We start from the raw sequence: 18,610 nt of genomic DNA on the forward strand, positions 1-18,610 counted from the left end.
AACTTCAAAGTTTCACCTAAATTCTAAACAGTTGTAGCTCTGAACTGCGAAACTCCTAAGATATTCTGTCCTACTACATCTCCCTTTGGAGTAAATGAGAACCTGGAGAAAGGAAGAGCCTAAGCAAGCTTACTGGAGAGGCAACAAATGTGCACATACCATTAAGATGTAAAGTATGTTCTACAGCGTCATATGGATGTAGCAGCAGACATTACTTCTAGTTTTAGCCTCCAATTAGTCAGAAGATGAAACTCTACTTCTCTACACTGTAATTAGATTCCCTTGCACTTTGAAGTTTAGAAAATTAAGAGGAAGAAAGTCATTCAGCTCTTACCTACATGCCAAATTTAAACTTTTAAAAAATCAGAGATTTTCCAAGATGAAAACAGTTCTGGAGACTGGTTGTTCAACAATGTGAATGTACTTAACACTACTGAACTGTAAACTTAAAAACAGTTAAGATGTTAAATTGAGTTATGTGTATTTTACCACAATTAAAGTTTTTTAATTATAAAATATAAGGAGTTCTGCAGTCTTTATATACTGTCCCCCCACCCACACACACACACTTTATTTAGCTTTCAATCGTAAAGTAAAATTACATCAGGGATCTCAACAAGGTGGGGCAAACCTACAAGTGATGCAATGAGTAGTGAACCATATCCATATTGATGACTAACTTGAGATGACGGATAAGATAGCATGAGTAAAAGGTAAAGTCATAGATACAGAACCTGAGCCAGCACTTCCAATAACATCTAAACATCAATGCTTTTTTCCCATGTGAACAATATTTAAAATTCTTTTAATCACTCCTAAAGCTCTTTGAATTTGTTCCAAACATTGAAAGAAAAGAGAAAATACACAAAAAAGAACTGGAGTAGGAAGTAAACATGTAACAATTTGGAAGTAGTTGGCAAATAAACAAGAATTTTTAAAAGTATATTAGATTTTTTTTAAATTTAATATAAGCATAGATAAATAAACCTTGAAGTAGGGAAAAATGTATAGAACACGAAAAAAATCAAAATTAGCTGCTGGACATATACTGCTTTTGAAACAAGAAAAACCTATTAGGAAACTTACTTATTAAGTAAATAAATGTTAAATATGAAAGAGGAGAAATAATAAAACTGTACGTCGGAAATATAAGATGATTTAAATAAAGAGTTACTTTCTCCTTGCACTTACAGCATCATAGATGATCTCCACAGGCTGGGACTGAACAATCAGAGTCTGGTCAGCAGGAGTATCCTCCGGATTGGTTTCAAATTTAATTTTAAGCAAGGATGATGTAGTGTCACCAATTGAAGCCACAAGTGACGGTACAATATCCTGCTGTCTCAAACCTGTTATATACCAGTGTTCTAATTTCGCTTCTACCCTATAATCCAATGAAGAACAAGGAAAGATACAGATAAGGTCTTTTGTAATCTAATGGGCTAAAATACAAATTTCCCTTTTAAAACTTCTTTGAGAACCAGGACCATCCATGCACATTATCCAGAGCTGAAGCTCAACCTCCTTAGCCAGGCATTCAATTGCTCACACACAATCTGGTTTGCTGCTCTTGTTGTTTTAATTAACTCCTTTCATCTATGTGAAAAACTCACTTTAGCCAACTTTAGAATACTGTAAAAGTTCTGATCACTGTTGTATGAATAAAAGATCACACGACATGGATGAACTCCTCTCCCTATTTCTATGCCACCCTTAACACCCTCTTACTCCATTCCAGCTTCTCCTAGTCATTTCCATTCAGCTAACCTAGGCCTTCTCCTAGCTCAGTTATTCTCTTCCACAACTAAGCTCGTGTAGCATTAACTATGAGGCATTTAATTTTATAATACCTTCTTACCCTAGAGCTGTCTAATGTTATATAGTTCTTGAATTATTAATTTTTTGTATATCTTTTATCAGCTATAGCATACATTTCTTGAAAACAAAAACTTACTGTACTTGTCCACAGCTTTTACAGTATTGAGCCTATAAATTAAATACTATCCAATAAATATTCACAAAGGAAAGGAGGGAGGGCAGAACAAATGATGAAGTACCCATATAGCTCCATAACAAAACAAAAGCAAATATAAAAAGGCTATTTGACATATACAAGGAAAAGAAATTAAAGAGCTGGCACTAATCATTTTGAAACCTGAATAACACACATTTTTTTGTCTAAAACTATAACTAAAAATAAAAATTGAAATAAGTTTTTAAAAACTTACTTAAGTGCTTGTGCTCCTGGTCGCTGAGATACTTGAGTGCCCAGGCCAATTATCTGAATTTTTAGTATTTCTGGAATATTCTTGTTTTCTCTTATCGTAACAGAGGTGCTTACTAACTTCAGGGTCATTATATGGGCAACATACTATACAGAAAGAATGAAATTAAAATTGTTAAAGTTTAAATAATTATTACTTTCTTTAATAATTTCTTATTTAAATTTGTTGAATTATAAAGCAACCTAACAAATAGAGCATGGTAGGTTCTGGCATCCATATGCTCACCATAAAGGAAAAATTCTTCATTTACAAATTTATTCACTATAAATTACAAAATTCAATATAAGATTGTCCACTCAAATAGGATGCTTACAAAAGATCTAAAAATTCATTTCTCTTAAGTTTTATTTTATTTTATTTTATTTTTGAGACAGAGTCTTGCTCTATTGCCAGGCTGGAGTGCAGTGGCACAATCACAGCTCACTGCAACCTCCACCTCCTGGGTTCAAGTGATTCTCCTGCCTCAGCCTCCTGAGCAGATGGGATAACAGGTGCCCACCACCATGACAAGGTAAGTTTTGTGTTTTTAGTAGGGATGGGGTTTCACCATGTTGGCCAGGCTGGTCTCGAACTCCTGACCTCAGGTGATCTGCCCACCTCGGCCTCCCAGAGTGCTAGGATTAAAGGCATGAGCCACCGTACCCGGCCCTCTCTTAGTTTTAAAGGTTATAACAACGAAACAATTACAAAGCATTTTGTGGCATAAAGATTCAATTCAGCAACTTTTTCTGAAACAAACTAAGTATTTAAGAATAATCCTGTGGCTGAAGGAAAGAAACCTATATAGAACATCTGCTTGATTGCTGTGCAGAGTTAGTAAGACACTGAGAAAATAAATCCTGACCCCAAAATTACTGAGTCAAGATTGGAGGTAAAACAGAGAACCAGGGAGATGATCCTGGAATTTGGGGACCTGTTTCTCCTAGAGGTATTTGGAAATTTCAAAGGGGACAGCCTAGAGGCTGTGAAGCTAGGCTAGCAGGGTCAAAATTGGAAACCAGGTCCCACCAAAGGGTAAAAGCACTGCTAAAACACATTCTTTTGCCTGGGACCCTAAAGGGCCATATCATAAGAGTAAAGGTGAACTAGAAACAGGCAGACTCCCATGATCTGCAGCACAGCATCAAATCATCTCAATACCTACAGTAACACTGATTGGTGCACATACAGACATACACACACACTCTCTCACACACACACACACAGAGGTACACACACACACACAGGCTCACTAGATTCATGACAAATTGGAACAAAAACCAGCAGAAACAACAGAAAATAGATTCACAGGAGCTCTAGACATCAAGTGTCTAATTTTAGACTTACTCAGACTACTAGATTTATTAGGGTCAAAGACATAAAAGATGAAAGAGAGCATGTTAGAAAAGAATTTGGAAGCTATAAAAAAAGAACCAAATAGAAATTCAAGAACTGAAATATACAAAAGCCAATTAAGAATTCAATAAATGAGTTTAACAGTAATATACAAACAGCTGAAGAGAGAATTAGAGGAAACCAGCCAAAGATAAACAGATAAAGAACTTGGAAATACCTCAGAGAAAATAAGACACACATGAGATATTATGAAAAGATCCCACTATGTACATTAGAAGTGCCAAAGGATGAAGGATAAAAGAATGATGGGAAATAAAACTGGGAAGTGAGGATTTTTTCCCAAATTGATGAAACCTCAAGATGTCCAAACACTAAGAAGTCCAAACAGTATAAACAAAAATGAACACATATCTAGTCACACCACAGTAAAATTACTGAAAATCTAAGGTAAAGAGATTTTCTTAAAAATAGAAAAATGAGAGGGATGGGTGGAAATTACCTTCAAAGCGATGCCGTAAGACTAACAGCTAAATACACAAAAGAAAATGCAGGCCAAACAACAATGAAATTACACCTTCAAAACTCAGAAAATCATTAACAACCTAGAATTCTATACACAAAAGTATACTTCAAGAAATAAGGAACAATAGAGATATTTTCAGAAAGACAAAAAAAATTAAAAACTCATCACCAGCAGAACTGCATTCAACAAAATAATATAATTGGCATTGTTCAGGTAGAAGGAAAATTACTGACAGATGGTCAGAGACACAGAAAGGAATTATGTGACTGGAATATTCAATATTGCTAAAATTACAATTCTCCCCATAATAATTTACAGATTCAATGTAATCTAACAAAAGCAGCATGTACTTTTGAAAACAATGATAAGATTATTCTAAAAGGTATATATAAGTGGAAAAGGCCTAAAATAGCCAAAACACTCTTAAAAAATAAAAAAGAAAACCAAGTCAGAGGTCTTACTTTAAGACTTATAAAACCATAATAATCAAGTGTATTAGTCCATTCTCATGCTGCTAATAAAGACATACCTGAGACTGGGTAATTTATCAAAGAAAGAGGTTTAACAGACTCACAGTTCCACATGGCTGGCGAGGCCTCACAATCATGGCAGAAGGCAAGGGAAGAGCAAAGACACGTCTTACATAGCAGGCAAGAGAGCTTGTGCAGGGGAACTCCCATGTATAAAACCATCAGATCTCATGAGAAGTAACTCACTATCACGACAACAGTATCGGAGAAGCCACCCCCATGATTCAATTATTACCACTTGGTCTCTCCCTTGATGGTGGTGAGGGGCAGATTATGGGGATTACAATTCAAGATGAGATCTGGGAGAGGACACAAAAACCTACCCATATCAACATCATTAGTCATTAGGAAAATGTAAATTAAAACCACAGTCGAGGAACATATCAAATCTGCTAAAATGGCTAAAATTAAAAAGCCTGACAATATCAAATGTGGTCAAGAATATGTAGCAACTGGAACCAGTGGTAGGAATATAAAATATTACAACTTTTGGAGAAGTGTTTGCCAGTTTTTAGAAAAGTTATACATATTTACCCTATGACCCAGCAACTCTACTCTCCCAGGTATTTAACTCAAGAGAAGTAAAAACATATCTCCATCAAAGACTAGTACAAGTATGTTCATAGCAGCGATATCTGTAATAGCCAAAACCAGAAACAAAAAACTATATATCAACAGGAAATAGATAAAAAATTATGGTATATTCATACAATGAAATACTATTCAGCAATGAAAAGGAACAATCTACAGACACATACTCAACATGGATGAATATCAAAAACATTATTTTGAGCAAAAGAAGATAGAAACAAAACAATGCATGAACTGGAAAAAGTAATCACGGTGACAAGTTATAAGTGTTTGTTTTGCAAAGCAAAAGAAGAAAAATGACTGGAAAGGGTTACAAAGGAACTTTTTGGAAGGATGGAAATGTTCTCTATCTTGTTTTTGTTGATCACCACATAGGTGTATTCAATTGTCCAAATTCATCAAATGAAATTTTAAGATCTGTGAACTTTACTGTATGTAAATTCTGCCTCAACCAAATTTTAAAGACACTTATACCAATCCAACAAAAGATGTTCAACTTCTACAGATAAAATTATAAAACATTATTAGAGGAATGAAAAAGAGGTAAATAAATGGAGCCATGTGCTATATTTATAGGTTAAAAGACTCAATACTATAAAGACATAAATTCTCCCCAAATTAATTTATACAGTCAATAAAATCCCAATGAAAACCTCAAGTTTTTATAGAAACTGAACAGCTGATTCTAAAATTTATATGGAAATTTTAAGGACCAAGAATAGAAAAGGTAATCTTAAAGAACAAGAGAGTTTAAAGATTTCTACAACAAGGTCAAAGGACTGATTACAAAGTTACAGTAACTAAGACAGAATGCTACAAAGACAGAAAAATGGCCAATGGAATAAAGCAGGAATTCCAGAAATAAAGACACTTAACTGATGATAAAGAGGTAAATGGAGAGCAGTGGCAAAGGCAACCGGTGCTGTGTCAAGGAGACAGCTATATGGACAAAAATTGAATCTTAACCCCAACTTCACACCATACACAAAAATCAATTTTAGATAGACCATAAATCTAAATACATAAAGTAAGACAATATAAAACTTCTAGAAGCATAGTTTCATGACCTTGCAATGAGGAAAGACTTTTAAACAGGACACCAAAAAAGCATTAGCCATAAAGGAAAAGATTAATAAAGAAAATAAATATTAAAAATAAAAAGTCTAGCCATCAAAAGATATTATTAATGAATGAAAATGGGGATGGGAGTGGTGGCTCACGCCTGTAATCCCAGCACTTTTGGAGGCCAAGGCAAGCAGGTTGCTTGAGCTCAGGAGTTTGAGATCAGCCTGGGCAATGTGGCAAAACCCTGTCTCTACAAAAAAAAAAAATTAGCTGGGCATGGTGGCACATGCCTGTAATTCCAGCTACTCGGGTGGCTGAGGCAGGAGACTCACTTGAACCCAGGAGGCGGAGGTTGCAGGAAGCCAAGATCGTGCCACTGCACTCCTGCCTGGGAGAGTAAGACCCTGTCTCAACAGAAAAAAAAAACAGAGAATGAAAATGTACTTTACATTGTGGGTAGAGAGACTTGCAACACAACTAAAAATGAAAAGCCAAGCCATGTTGTCGGGGAAGATATTAACATCTAACTAGCAAAGGCCTCATATCCAGAATATATAAAGAATTCCTACAAACCAATAAGAAAAAAAGACAACCTAACAATGAAGAAGAGACTCAAAACCCACTTTCACAAAATAGCATATCTAAAGACCAAAGACCAATAAATACATAAAAAGTGCAAAACCTCTTTAGTCATCCAGGAAATGCAAATTAAAACCGTAATATTACAATTACTTTTGCACCAAGCTAATACTACTACTATTCATCCCCATTTAGAATGGCTAAAATTTAAAAGATTGATAACGCCAAGTGCTGGTGAAGATGTGAAGCAATAATTATCCTCGCATACTGCTAGCGGAAGTGTTTTCCACATTGGAAAACTATTTAATATGGTCATATCCTATGACTCAGCAATTCCACTCCTCAGTAAACGTTATCTTACACATCCATACTAAAAGACACAAGTTCAGAGCAGCATTATTCATGATAAACAAGAAACAACCCAAATGTTCATCAACAAAAATACAAATGATGTGGTATTTTCAAATAACTGAATCCTATACAGCAATGAAAGTTAGCAAAATACATCTACTGCAACAATAGGGATGAATCTCACAAGAACAAAACTAGAAACAGAAAATATATATTTTATGAGGCCATTTATAGAAAGATTAAAAATATGCAAAACAAAATAACAGTATCGGTAGTAAAAAAAAAACAAAAAGAAATAAAGGATATGATTACCATAAAAATCAGGGTAACAGTTACCTTTGGAGAAGTAATGATGGGGGACATAAGGACTTCTAAGGTGACAGCAATATTCTAAATCTTGACCTCGATAATAATTGCACACCTGTTCCCTTTTTAGTCAATCAAATAGGCAGTACATTTTGGTTTTGCTTACTCTTTTATATATGTTATGCTTCACAAGTTGAAAAAATTTAAGATAAAATTTTTTTAAGATTCAATTTAGCACTACAATAAGTACTTTTGTCAGGTTATTCTTACGTTCACTAAAACTACTTAAATCTAAAGTTGGAGGCTGGGCACGGTGGCTCACCCGTGTAATCCCAGCACTTTGGGAGGCCAAGGAAGGCAGGTCACCTGACGTCAGGAATTTGAGACCAGCCTGGTCAACATGGCAAAACCTCATCTCCACTAAAAACACAAAAATTAGCCAGGCAGGGTGGCAGGTGCCTGTAATCCCAGCTACTCGGGAGGCTGAGGCAGGAGAATCACCTGAACCCAGGAGGCAGAGGTTGCAGTGAGCCAAGATCACACCACTGCACTCCAGCCTGAGCGAGTGCAGAGCGAGACTCCATCTCAAAAAATCAAATTAAATAAAGTTGGAGAGAGAATTTTAATTGGTAAAACCTGACTGAAACATTCAACCATTAAGTAGCAGAGTGGAATTAATAACATTTTTATTACTTAAAAAAATCAGTAACTCTAATCCAATTCAATCTAATATAGTACAATGAGACAAAATTCCTTTAAACCACTTAAGTAATTACCTGCTTAGGTAAAGTTAGGTTGTGGGTACTCTCACTATAACCAATGGCAGTGAAGAGTTTATCTTTTTCCTCTGGAGTCATAAGGTCATCAATAGCTATGAAAAAACAACATTTTAAGAAATTAATTGCTTCCATTTTACAGATACAACTAAAAAGACTAACCAAACTAACAAGTATCCTAAAATCAACAGACACAAATGCTAAAGCAAAATTAGACAGGTAATATCCTCTAATATACTACAACTTTGACCAAACATATTCTATTTGCTTGCTAAGGTCAAGAAAAGGCAAAGAGACACCATTAAGGAAATTCAGTTCTAATATATGGGTTTTAGAATTCCCTAAGTATTTTAAAACTTAAGTGAAACTTGTAATTGAATATCTATGCAAAAGGTAACAAAAAATGCTAAATGTTGAGATCTTTAAATTTAAACATTTTAAATTTGACATAAACATTATTTCACAAACAAAAAATCAATATTTTATTTTAACCTAAGTTTTATTTTAGATAAACATAGGAATAGTCCAGCCTGATGTATTTGCTTATATATTTACTATACTGAGCTAATTTATTTCAAATGTATTTCAAAATAAAATTCAACAGGGAAGATATAATTTACATAGTTTTTTTTTAACTTAACACTGTACAATAAATTATTTGACTTGGAACTTACTTTCAGGAATCAATGATTCTTCGTCCTTTTTCTTAGACTCTTTCTTACCCCAAAACCCACTAAACCAGCCTCCACGTTTCTCGCCTGTGTCAGCAGATTTTTTCCTTAATTTTTGCCCAGACCGAATCACCTAAAAAATAAAAATTAAAAAATTTACTTTAAGAATGTTGCCCTCTTCATTTTCAGGTGTAGCCTGGAAAAAAACAATGGTTCTTTTTTTTTTTTTTTTTTTTTTTTAACACTACGTAACATTGCACCAGTCAAGATCTTAAATGATGCTCACAACATAATTTAGTTAAATGCAGTCCCCCTATTAGTTTATTAATACTTCCCACACCAACGGATAGCATTTTGATGAGGCTGCATGTCATGAACAATATAGTTAAGGTTTCAAGTAAAATATTTCTAAGCAATATGACTTCCAAATTCTTCCAAATTTTTAAGTTAAAGAGCCACTAGAACTGCATGTTTATAAAACGAAAAGTTCCTTGAAAGGGAACACACCCAAAAAAGTATTAATTTAAAACAATTATATTTCAGAATTCATATACAATGCTGGCCTGCTAACTAGGACAGTGGCAGAAAGAGGGATATAAATTAAAATAGTCTTTGAATCTCATTTCACCCTCTTTTCTCAACAAATCCTGACTTGATTTTGTATTGCTCCTTCTCTTTGCCCACTTTTCAGAGAAATATAGATGAATAACCAAAAGGCAGAATACAGGGATAAACAAAATAAAGGGGATAAGTAATTTAGATTATATGCTCTCATTCCCTGAATAAGTGAATTTCAATAATTTTTCCACTTAAAGTATTTTAAATTGGTAGTGAATCGGTAACATATTGTAAGCCCCTGTGTGTAATAAAAAGTGGAATAATACAAAAGAGAAGATAAAAGTAAAGAGTTGAATTCTATAGTAAAGAGAATAGGGTTTGATTGGTGAATGTAAAGACTAAGGACGGGCCAAATGTTAAACTTCTGTCACAAGCTAGGGATGAGTATATACATTTTCAAGCCCTGTTTGAAACTGCAAGATCAAAGTAAATGACAAATCAGCTACTGTGGATACCACAGCTCAGTGGTATTCAATCCTTGCTACACAAAAGAATCATCTAGGAGCTTTATGAGAAAAAAAGCCAAAGCCAAAGCCCCACCACACAACAATTAAATCCAATCTTGAGAGAGTGGGTTCTCTCTCAAGAGACAGGTATTTTTTTTTTAATTCCCCTGGTGATTCTAACATGCAGCCAAGGTTCAGAACCACTGAGACGACAACAAACTAGTTTCCTTCAACAGCAGAGATCATGATAAAGGGAATTAACTGCTTCAACAGTTTCACAAGTAGATAAAACTGAGCTTTTTTGGAAATGACACCCAATTAAATGTATATCATCTGAGTTTTTCCGCTTTTAAGAATCTTCTATGAGTGCTTTTAGGGAAAATGCAACCAGAAACTTCAAGTTTGAACCTCTCTTAGATACTGAGACTTAATAAATAGATGAATTCACAGATAGTTTTTATAAATCTAAATGCAGAAAAAGCTAAAAAGCATTTGGATATTTTATTAACATCTCTTTTAACCAAACTGATAGCTTTAAGTTTTAAAAGGGCAAGCACTAAATTGTATTTTTTCATTGTTACCATATTCTTAGCTACCATAAAAATTATTCTTTATAAAAATAGATAATACATTTTTTTACACTTTGGGGCAAAGAAGCCTTTTTATTTTGGAAAAAAAATTAATTGAAATTAACCTTTTTAAAATATCCTAAGAGACATCAAGATAGTATGGCGACAAACCCCAACATTCAACTTCCTCCCAAATCTCTACTTAAATATCTGAAAACCTTTAAAAGAAAGATAAAGCCATTATTAGCATTAGCGTTGAAATCTTAAAGGTGTGATCAGCACGCTACAAATTTCAAGGAAATTTAAAAATAAACTGAAAATTTTAGACACAATAAAGAGAAAAAGAGATGAATTAGTAGGAAAGCACACAATCAAAAATACTAATTTCAAACAATAAGAAAGGCTATGAAGAAAATGAAGTAACAAAGAACAGTGAAGAAAAGTTTTCCTATATGTTTGTCAATTACCATTTAAAAATAAATAAGAATTAACATTTAAAAATACGAGAGCTGTCACAGAACTATACACACACATCATACCAATGTCAAATTCTTGGTTTTGGTATTGTACTATAATTATGTAGATGTAAGCACTGGGAGAAACGGGTGAAGGGTACACAGGACCTCTGTGAACTATCTTTGCTACTTATTATAAACCTATAGTTATTTCAAAGCATATATATATATATATATATATATATACATATATACGTATATGAGACCAAAAATAAATAAAACTATACAAATGAGACCTAAGATGGAGATGGATGCAGAGCCCTTTCCCTTTTCTTCAATTACCCCTTGTTGCCTTCACTTCCTTCTCTGTCCAAGTAAGTTGCCTATGGTAAATAACTTCAGCCAATCCTCTGCCTACATTTTAAACTCAGGCCCTATGTACTTTCCATTACAATGAAAAAAATCAATTTTAGATAGATCAAATTGCCTTCTCTTCTACATCCATCCTTCTTTGTCTACTGCATCCAATATTAGTTCTCTTTCTTCACTTTTTAAGCAACTGTAGCTGGTACTAAGAATACACATTTAAGCTAAAGCAACTTAAGTTGTGGAGGATTGAAATTGTTTCCTCCAGTGATTGATTCCTCTCTTTCATATGAACAATCCCCAGCAGTAGCAAATACCTTTTAAAATATTCATACTTTCTGACCTAACAACTTGTACCTTGGGGGATTTGCCTGTGAGAAAATAAGGGATGTTTGAGAAAATGCAGAGATAAGGCTATTCATTGTAGAGTCACTTACAATTAAATATAGCCAGTGAGAAATAGTGAAGCAAATTCTGGTATATGCACAGAATGGAATACTATTCAGCTATCTTTTTTTTTTTTTTTTTTTTGAGACAGAGTCTCACTCTGTCACCCAGGCTGGAGTACAATGGCGTGGTCTCAGCTCACTGCAACCTCCACCTCCCGGGTTCAAGTGATTCTCCTGCCTCAGCCTCCCAAGTAACTGAGATCACAGGCGTGTGCCACCACACCCGGCTAATTTTTGTATTTTTAGTAGAGACAGGGTTTCACTATGTTGGCCAGGCTGGTCTCAAACTCCTGACCTCGTGATCTGCCCATCTCAGCTTCCCAAAGTGCTGGGATTACAGGAGTGGGCCACCACATCCGGCCTCTATTCAGCTATCTGAAATGATGTCAGATAAATGATTCTGCTGACACTGAAAATGGATACTACAATCTTTTTAAAGAAAGAAAAGCAAGTTACAAAACCTTCTCTTGACTCCACATTGTCCACCACTTACTGCTCCATTTATCTGCTCTGCTTACAGCAAAGAATCATACTGTTCCTACTCACTGTCTCCCATTCCTAGTCGTTCACGCTCTCGCATTCCTATCAAGTTTCTGCCCACATTATTCTATAAAAATTGCTCTTAAGTGACTTCTTTATTACTAATTTCAGTGAAAGTTTTAGTTCCATGGTGGCATAAGCCCTCTTCAACCCAACTAAAACTTCAGAACAAAATATAAAAAAGATCTACCCGAGATTTTGAAAAGTAAGCAAAGCAGGCAAACAGTAGAAGGGGTCACAATTTGGAGAAGTGACCTGCACAACAGTGAGTTTTCCATGACATTTGTTTTTCTCACATGTTCTGCCCACCCCATTCCACCCCACCACCATAATCTCCCATTTCTAATGTTCTTGCCCTTGAGCATGGACATGACTTGCCACTAGTTTCTAAACAATAAAATATGGCAAAGGTAATAAAATATACTTGATTCTGTGTACAATGTGTATGCTATATACATAAGACTTTAGCGATCATCTTGCTGGAGTTTCTCTCTTCTTTTGAAGAAGAAAGCTGCCATGTTATCGTTGTCTATGTTGGGAAGCCCATTAGGCAAGGAACTGTAGACGATATTTATAAGCTGAGGGCAGCTCTAGCCAGAAATCAACAAAAAACTGAAGCCTTCCATCCCACAGCCACAAAGAGCTAAATTCTGCCAAGGAAAGTGGATCCGCCATCAGTCACGTTTCAGATACCATAGTCCCAAACCAACATCTTGCAATATTTTAAAACCCTAAGCAGAGGACTCAGCTAACCCATACCTAGACTCCAGACCCAAAGAAACTCAGAGATAATAGCTACGTGTCGTTTCAAGCCACTAAGTTTGTTATATAGACACAGAAAACTACTATACATGGCTCTGCGCTGAGCAAGGGCCTCACCATGGAGCAGAGCAGAGGAACATGGAGCACAGCTGTACAGGCACCTAAAACCCTGAGAAAACTCCGTATTTCTGGCCAAGGAACCAGTAAATGGAGTTCATGAAGGCCAGAACGTATGTGAGAAAACCCTGGCAGGGAAAGAGCCGGAGAAGGGGATATCTCTTAATTCTGTACATGAACCTGTCCAAATCCCAGTCTAATACAAGCTTCACATATGTGAAACTAACCCAAACCAAAGTAGGAAAGGTCTTAGCCACCTGAACTAATATGAACCACCTGCGCAAGTCTCAAACTAACCCCGGTAATATTCATGTGTAAAACAAACTCAAACTTACATACCAAAGGTTTAAAGAGCTGAATTGAAATCTGAACCACCATCCACAGAAGGCAAACACAACCTATATTCAGAACTTAAATAGGTTGTACACTAACACAAAATGTCAACATTTTCCAGAGGATTATAACAAGATCCAGAGATTATATAATAATCACAATGTCAAAAATACAATCCAAAATTACTTGACATACAAAAACAAATAAAACTGAAAATGTAACCAATTCTCAAGGGAAAGATAATCATCAGATGCCAATAATCAGATAACTTCGATGTCTGATAGCTGGAACTATCAGAAAGCCACTGTAACTATAGTACATTACATAAAGGCAAACACCCTGGAAATTACTAAAAAGATTGGAATCTTCAATAGAGAAATGCGAACTATAAAAAAAAACTCAATAGTAATTTTAGACCTGAAAAATATATTATCTGAAATTAAAAACTCCCAGGATGGGTTCAATAGCAAAATGAAGATGACAGAAGAAAGACAGAACTTGAAGATAGATCAACAGAAATTATCTTGCCTTAGAGAGAGAAAAAAGATTGCAAGGAAAAAAAATGAACAGAGCACCAAAAGGTCTAAATACATACATATATATATGTTTATATTTATATTACATATACACACATATATCTTATATATGAACACATATATCTTATACATATGGGTGTTTTCATCCTTGCTTATATATTTTACACATATATATATACATATATGCATAGAATATAAAAAAATTAAGAGTCCAAATAATTAAGAGTGCAAAAGAAGAGAATAGAAAGAAATTGGTGCCAAAAAATCACTTGAAAAACATCATGGCTAAAAATATCCCATATTTAGTAGGTTTAATGTTCAATTCTGTCCTATCTTAGTTAAAAAATCAGGTGCATCTGTCACAGTTGATCACTTTCTCTTCCTTGAAATTCTTTCTCCACTTGAATTTGAAGGTGTTACATTCATACAGCTTCCCTAATACAACTCTGGCAATCCCTTTATGGTCACCTTTGCTGGTTCTTTCCCATCCCTCTGATGGTAACAATAGATGCTTTGGATCTTTGCAACTCTCCTCTTCTCTAGCTATTCTAATTCCTGACGTGATCTCATGCAATCTCGTGGCTTTAAAGAAATCCATGTGCTGACCCTTTCTACATTTCTATATCCAGCACAGACTCCTCTTCTGAACTCCACATAATTGCCTACTCCATTGCCCCTCTGAGGTCTAAGAGACAGCTAAAACTTAATAGGTCCCAAACTGAACTCCTGGTCTTCTCTCATCTCACTCAAGCTTGTTCTCTCCCATCTTCCCCCTCTTATTTGATAGCAAATCCATCCTTCCAACTGCTCCAGGTCAAAATATTTAAAGGCATTTTTTACTCTCTCTCCTACAACTCACATCTAGTCAGTCAGGAAATACTGGCTGTACCCTCAAAGTATATCTAGAATCTGACCCTTTCTCATCACCTTTATTTGCAACCATTCTCAGCAAAGCTACTATCACCACTCATCTCAACTATTTCAATAGCCTCCTAACTGCTCCCCATCTTCACTCTTGCCTTCCTTCCTACAGTCTGCTTTCAAAGTAGCCAGGGTGAATTTTAAAACCTATGCCAGATCGTATCATCCTGTTTCAAAACCTACTATTAGTTTCCCAATTCAGAGTAAGAGCCAAAATCCACACAATGGCCTGTAAGATGCTACACAATCTGGCAATCTCAACTCCCATGAGCAGCCCTCCCATTCCTCTGCTACCTTACTTCTCTGACCTCATAAACCACCACTCTTCCCTCTCTCAGGACTCCAGTTAGTTTCCTGAATGAGCCAGGTATGTCCCAACCCCAAAACCTTTAAGCAGTTACACTTTATTATTTCTGCCTGGTTATACCTTTCCCTTAGATATCTTTCTGGCTGATTGTCCCATGTTCAGGTCTTTGCTCAAATGTTTCCTTGTTAGTGAGGCTTTTCCTGACAACCCTGTTTAAAACTGCAAATCATTATCACTGCCTAGCTTCAGTGCTCCTTATATTCTTTCCTACTTTATTCTTACTGAAGTACTTATTAACCTTATCCCCTACTACAATATAAATAAAAGATTTTTGTCTGTTTTGTTCATTTATGTACGCTAACGCAAACGATAATGACAATGAAAAAAAATCACGTGTTTAGTAATTACTATGTGCCAGGCACATAATAATTTCAGTGTTTTATATGAATTATCAGGTACTCCTAACAATAACCCTAAGCCGTAGGTACTACTAATTAATCCCATCTCACAAATCAGGAAACTAAGGCACAGAGGGGTCAAATGGCCCAAAATCATATAATTAGTAGATGGCAAAGCTGGGATCAGAATCCAGACCATCTGACTCCCAAGTCTATACTTTTAGCCATAATGCAAGCATAACAGACACTCAGTGAGTACTTGCTAAATAAATGAACAAGTGTAGAGACGACCCTTGAACAACATGGGTTTGAACGGCATGAGTACACTTACACAAGGATTTTCTTCTGCCTCTGCTACCCCTGAGACAATCCTCCTCTTCCTCCTCCCACTCCTCAGCTTACTCAATGTGAAGATCTTTATGGCGATCGACTTCTACTTACTGAATAGTAAATATATTTTCACTTTCTTATAATTTTCTTAATAACATTTTCTTTTCTCTGGCTTACTTTATTGTAAGAATACAGTGTACAACACATATAACATTTAAAAATATGTGTTAATCAACTATGTTATCAATAAGGCTTTCGGTTAACAGTAGGCTATCAGTAGTTAAGTTTTTGAAGAATCTAAAGTTATACACAGGCCGGGCATGGCGGCTCATGCCTGTAATCCCAGCACTTTGGGAGGCCGAGGCGGGTGGATCACCTGAGGTCAGGAGTTCGAGACCAGCCTGGCCAACCTGGTGAAACCCCGTCTCTACTAAAAATACAAAAATTAGCCGGGCATGGTGGCACATGCCTATAGTCCCAGCTACTCAGGAGGCTGAGACAGGAGAATCGCTTGAAACCTGGGAGGTAGAGGTTGCAGTGACCCAAGATTGCGCCACTGCACTCCAGCCTGGGTGACAGAGCAAGACTCCATCTCTCAAAAAAAAAAAAAAAAAGAGAGAGAAAGTAGTTATACAGAAATTTTTAATTGCGTGGGGGCTTGGCATCCCTAACCTTTAGGTTGTTCAAGGGTCAACTGTATATGCCTTAATCTCATGTAAAAGTAAGAGTAAGTACATGGACATCTATAACTATGAAAAGGACTAAAAGGATATACAGAAAGGTATTAACAGTAGTTACTTTTAGTTTCTGAAATGAGTGTTTTTATTTTTGTTTTATTTATCTATATTTTCTAACTTTTCTACAATGAGTTATACTGCATTTGTAATTTTTTTTTAATTACCAAAAAGTCATATTACAGAATCTTAGAAATGACATGGAACACTGCGCACAAGGCATCAATAAATAAGCAGTTATAAAACATTATCAGTAGATAATTTCCAATTTCAGAAAGAAAGGAAAAAAAGGAACAAAGTGAAGGAAAGAGGAAGGAAGGAAAGGAGAAAAGAAAGAAGAGAGAGACAGAAGGAAGAAGGAAGGGAAGGAAGAGGAAACAAAGAAAAAGTAAAAAAAAAAAAAAAAAAAAGGAGATAAAAAGCATAAATACGCAGGTATATAAGCATGGGAGAAAAACTGATAACCAAAATGATCACAGTAGTATTCTAAGTTGTCAGGATTATAGATGTCTTTTATTTACTTTCTTCTTGGAGTTTTTCAGATTTTTCATTATAAAATTTTCTAAGTGGCCAGGCGCAGTGGCTCACGCCTGTAATCCCAGCACTTTGAGAGGCCGAGGTGAGTGGATCACCTGAGGTCAGGAATTCAAGACCAGGCTGGCCAACATGGCGACAACTCGTCTCTACTAAAAATACAAAAAAAAATCAGCTGGGCGTGGTGGCGCATGCCTATGATCCCAGCTACTCAGGAGGCTGAGGTAGGAGAATCACTTGGACCCGGGAGGCAGAGGCTGCAGTGAGCCAAGATCACGCCATTGCATCCCAGACCGGGAGACAGAGCAAGACTCCATCGCAAAAAAAAATAAATAATAAAAATAAGGTTTTTTTTCCCCTTCATGTTAGTGGCTTTTTTTCAGTCCTCCAGTTTCTTTTCTCCCGAGACTAAATTAAGCAATAAAAACCTCAACTCGTGAAACTTCAATTTCTTGATCCTAGGTTTAAAAGTGGGCATTAACATGTTTAAAACATAAAATCAGCTAATAAAAATGATTACCTCAACTTGTGCTTGTTGCCTTGCTAAAATTATGTTAAAAACATCTAGAGTCTTCTCCAAGTCCTGTAAAAAACAGAGGCACTTGTAAACAAGAAATTTAATCATTAGATAAAAGAAATTTTTCTTTTATGATTGCTAGGCATATCTAGTCCATTAACAGTACCTGTGACGTAATGAAAGTATTAGTATAAATTTGAATGTATTCTAGACTTTTAAATTTAATTTTTTACAGTAAGAGAAAATAAGTTTTCCAAGAAAATAAATCCTCATTAAATACAGTATGAAAATAATTTTTCTGTGAGACCATTATAATTAACACATAGACATAAATGCACATGAAAACAAGAATATTTAGGAAGGGGACTTGTTTTACATATCATCCTTATGATTCTTACTTCTAACTCCCCCCTATTCTTATCATTATATAGCCATTGTACTAAGGGTGCCATTACAAAACACATAATATTTAAGAACGTAAAATTCTGCAAATCAATAAGTAGGCTAAAGTAGAAACTGATTTGAGGCATTTATATAAAAGTACGTGGGGGAATCTAACATTAACCAGGTGACCTGTGTTCCAAGTGCTTTATGTGCTGTCTCATACAATTCTCACCACTCTGTAAGACAGATATTGTTACCATTTTATATATGAGAACGCTAGAC

At 35.5% G+C, this 18,610-nt stretch overlaps 1 protein-coding gene across 6 annotated transcripts in view; it reads right to left on the reverse strand.

The window, feature by feature from the left end:
- VPS13C (vacuolar protein sorting 13 homolog C) overlaps positions 1-18,610 on the reverse strand; it is a 199,812-nt gene that overhangs the window by 130,863 nt on the left and 50,339 nt on the right. For 5 of the 6 annotated variants that reach the window (XM_002825516.4, XM_054531580.2, XM_054531581.2 and 2 more), the window contains 5 exons: positions 17,948-18,010; positions 9,016-9,145; positions 8,342-8,436; positions 2,229-2,371; positions 1,192-1,384 (listed from right to left, as the gene is read on the reverse strand). In XM_002825516.4, the coding sequence (XP_002825562.2) occupies positions 1,192-1,384; positions 2,229-2,371; positions 8,342-8,436; positions 9,016-9,145; positions 17,948-18,010 (624 nt within the window). Of the gene's footprint in view, positions 1-334; positions 947-1,191; positions 1,385-2,228; positions 2,372-8,341; positions 8,437-9,015; positions 9,146-17,947; positions 18,011-18,610 lie in introns of those variants that run through there. The other variant, XM_054531582.2, reaches the window with a different exon arrangement.

This window comes from Pongo abelii, chromosome 16, assembly GCF_028885655.2.
Source record: "Pongo abelii isolate AG06213 chromosome 16, NHGRI_mPonAbe1-v2.0_pri, whole genome shotgun sequence".
Taxonomy (NCBI): Eukaryota; Metazoa; Chordata; class Mammalia; order Primates; family Hominidae; genus Pongo; species Pongo abelii.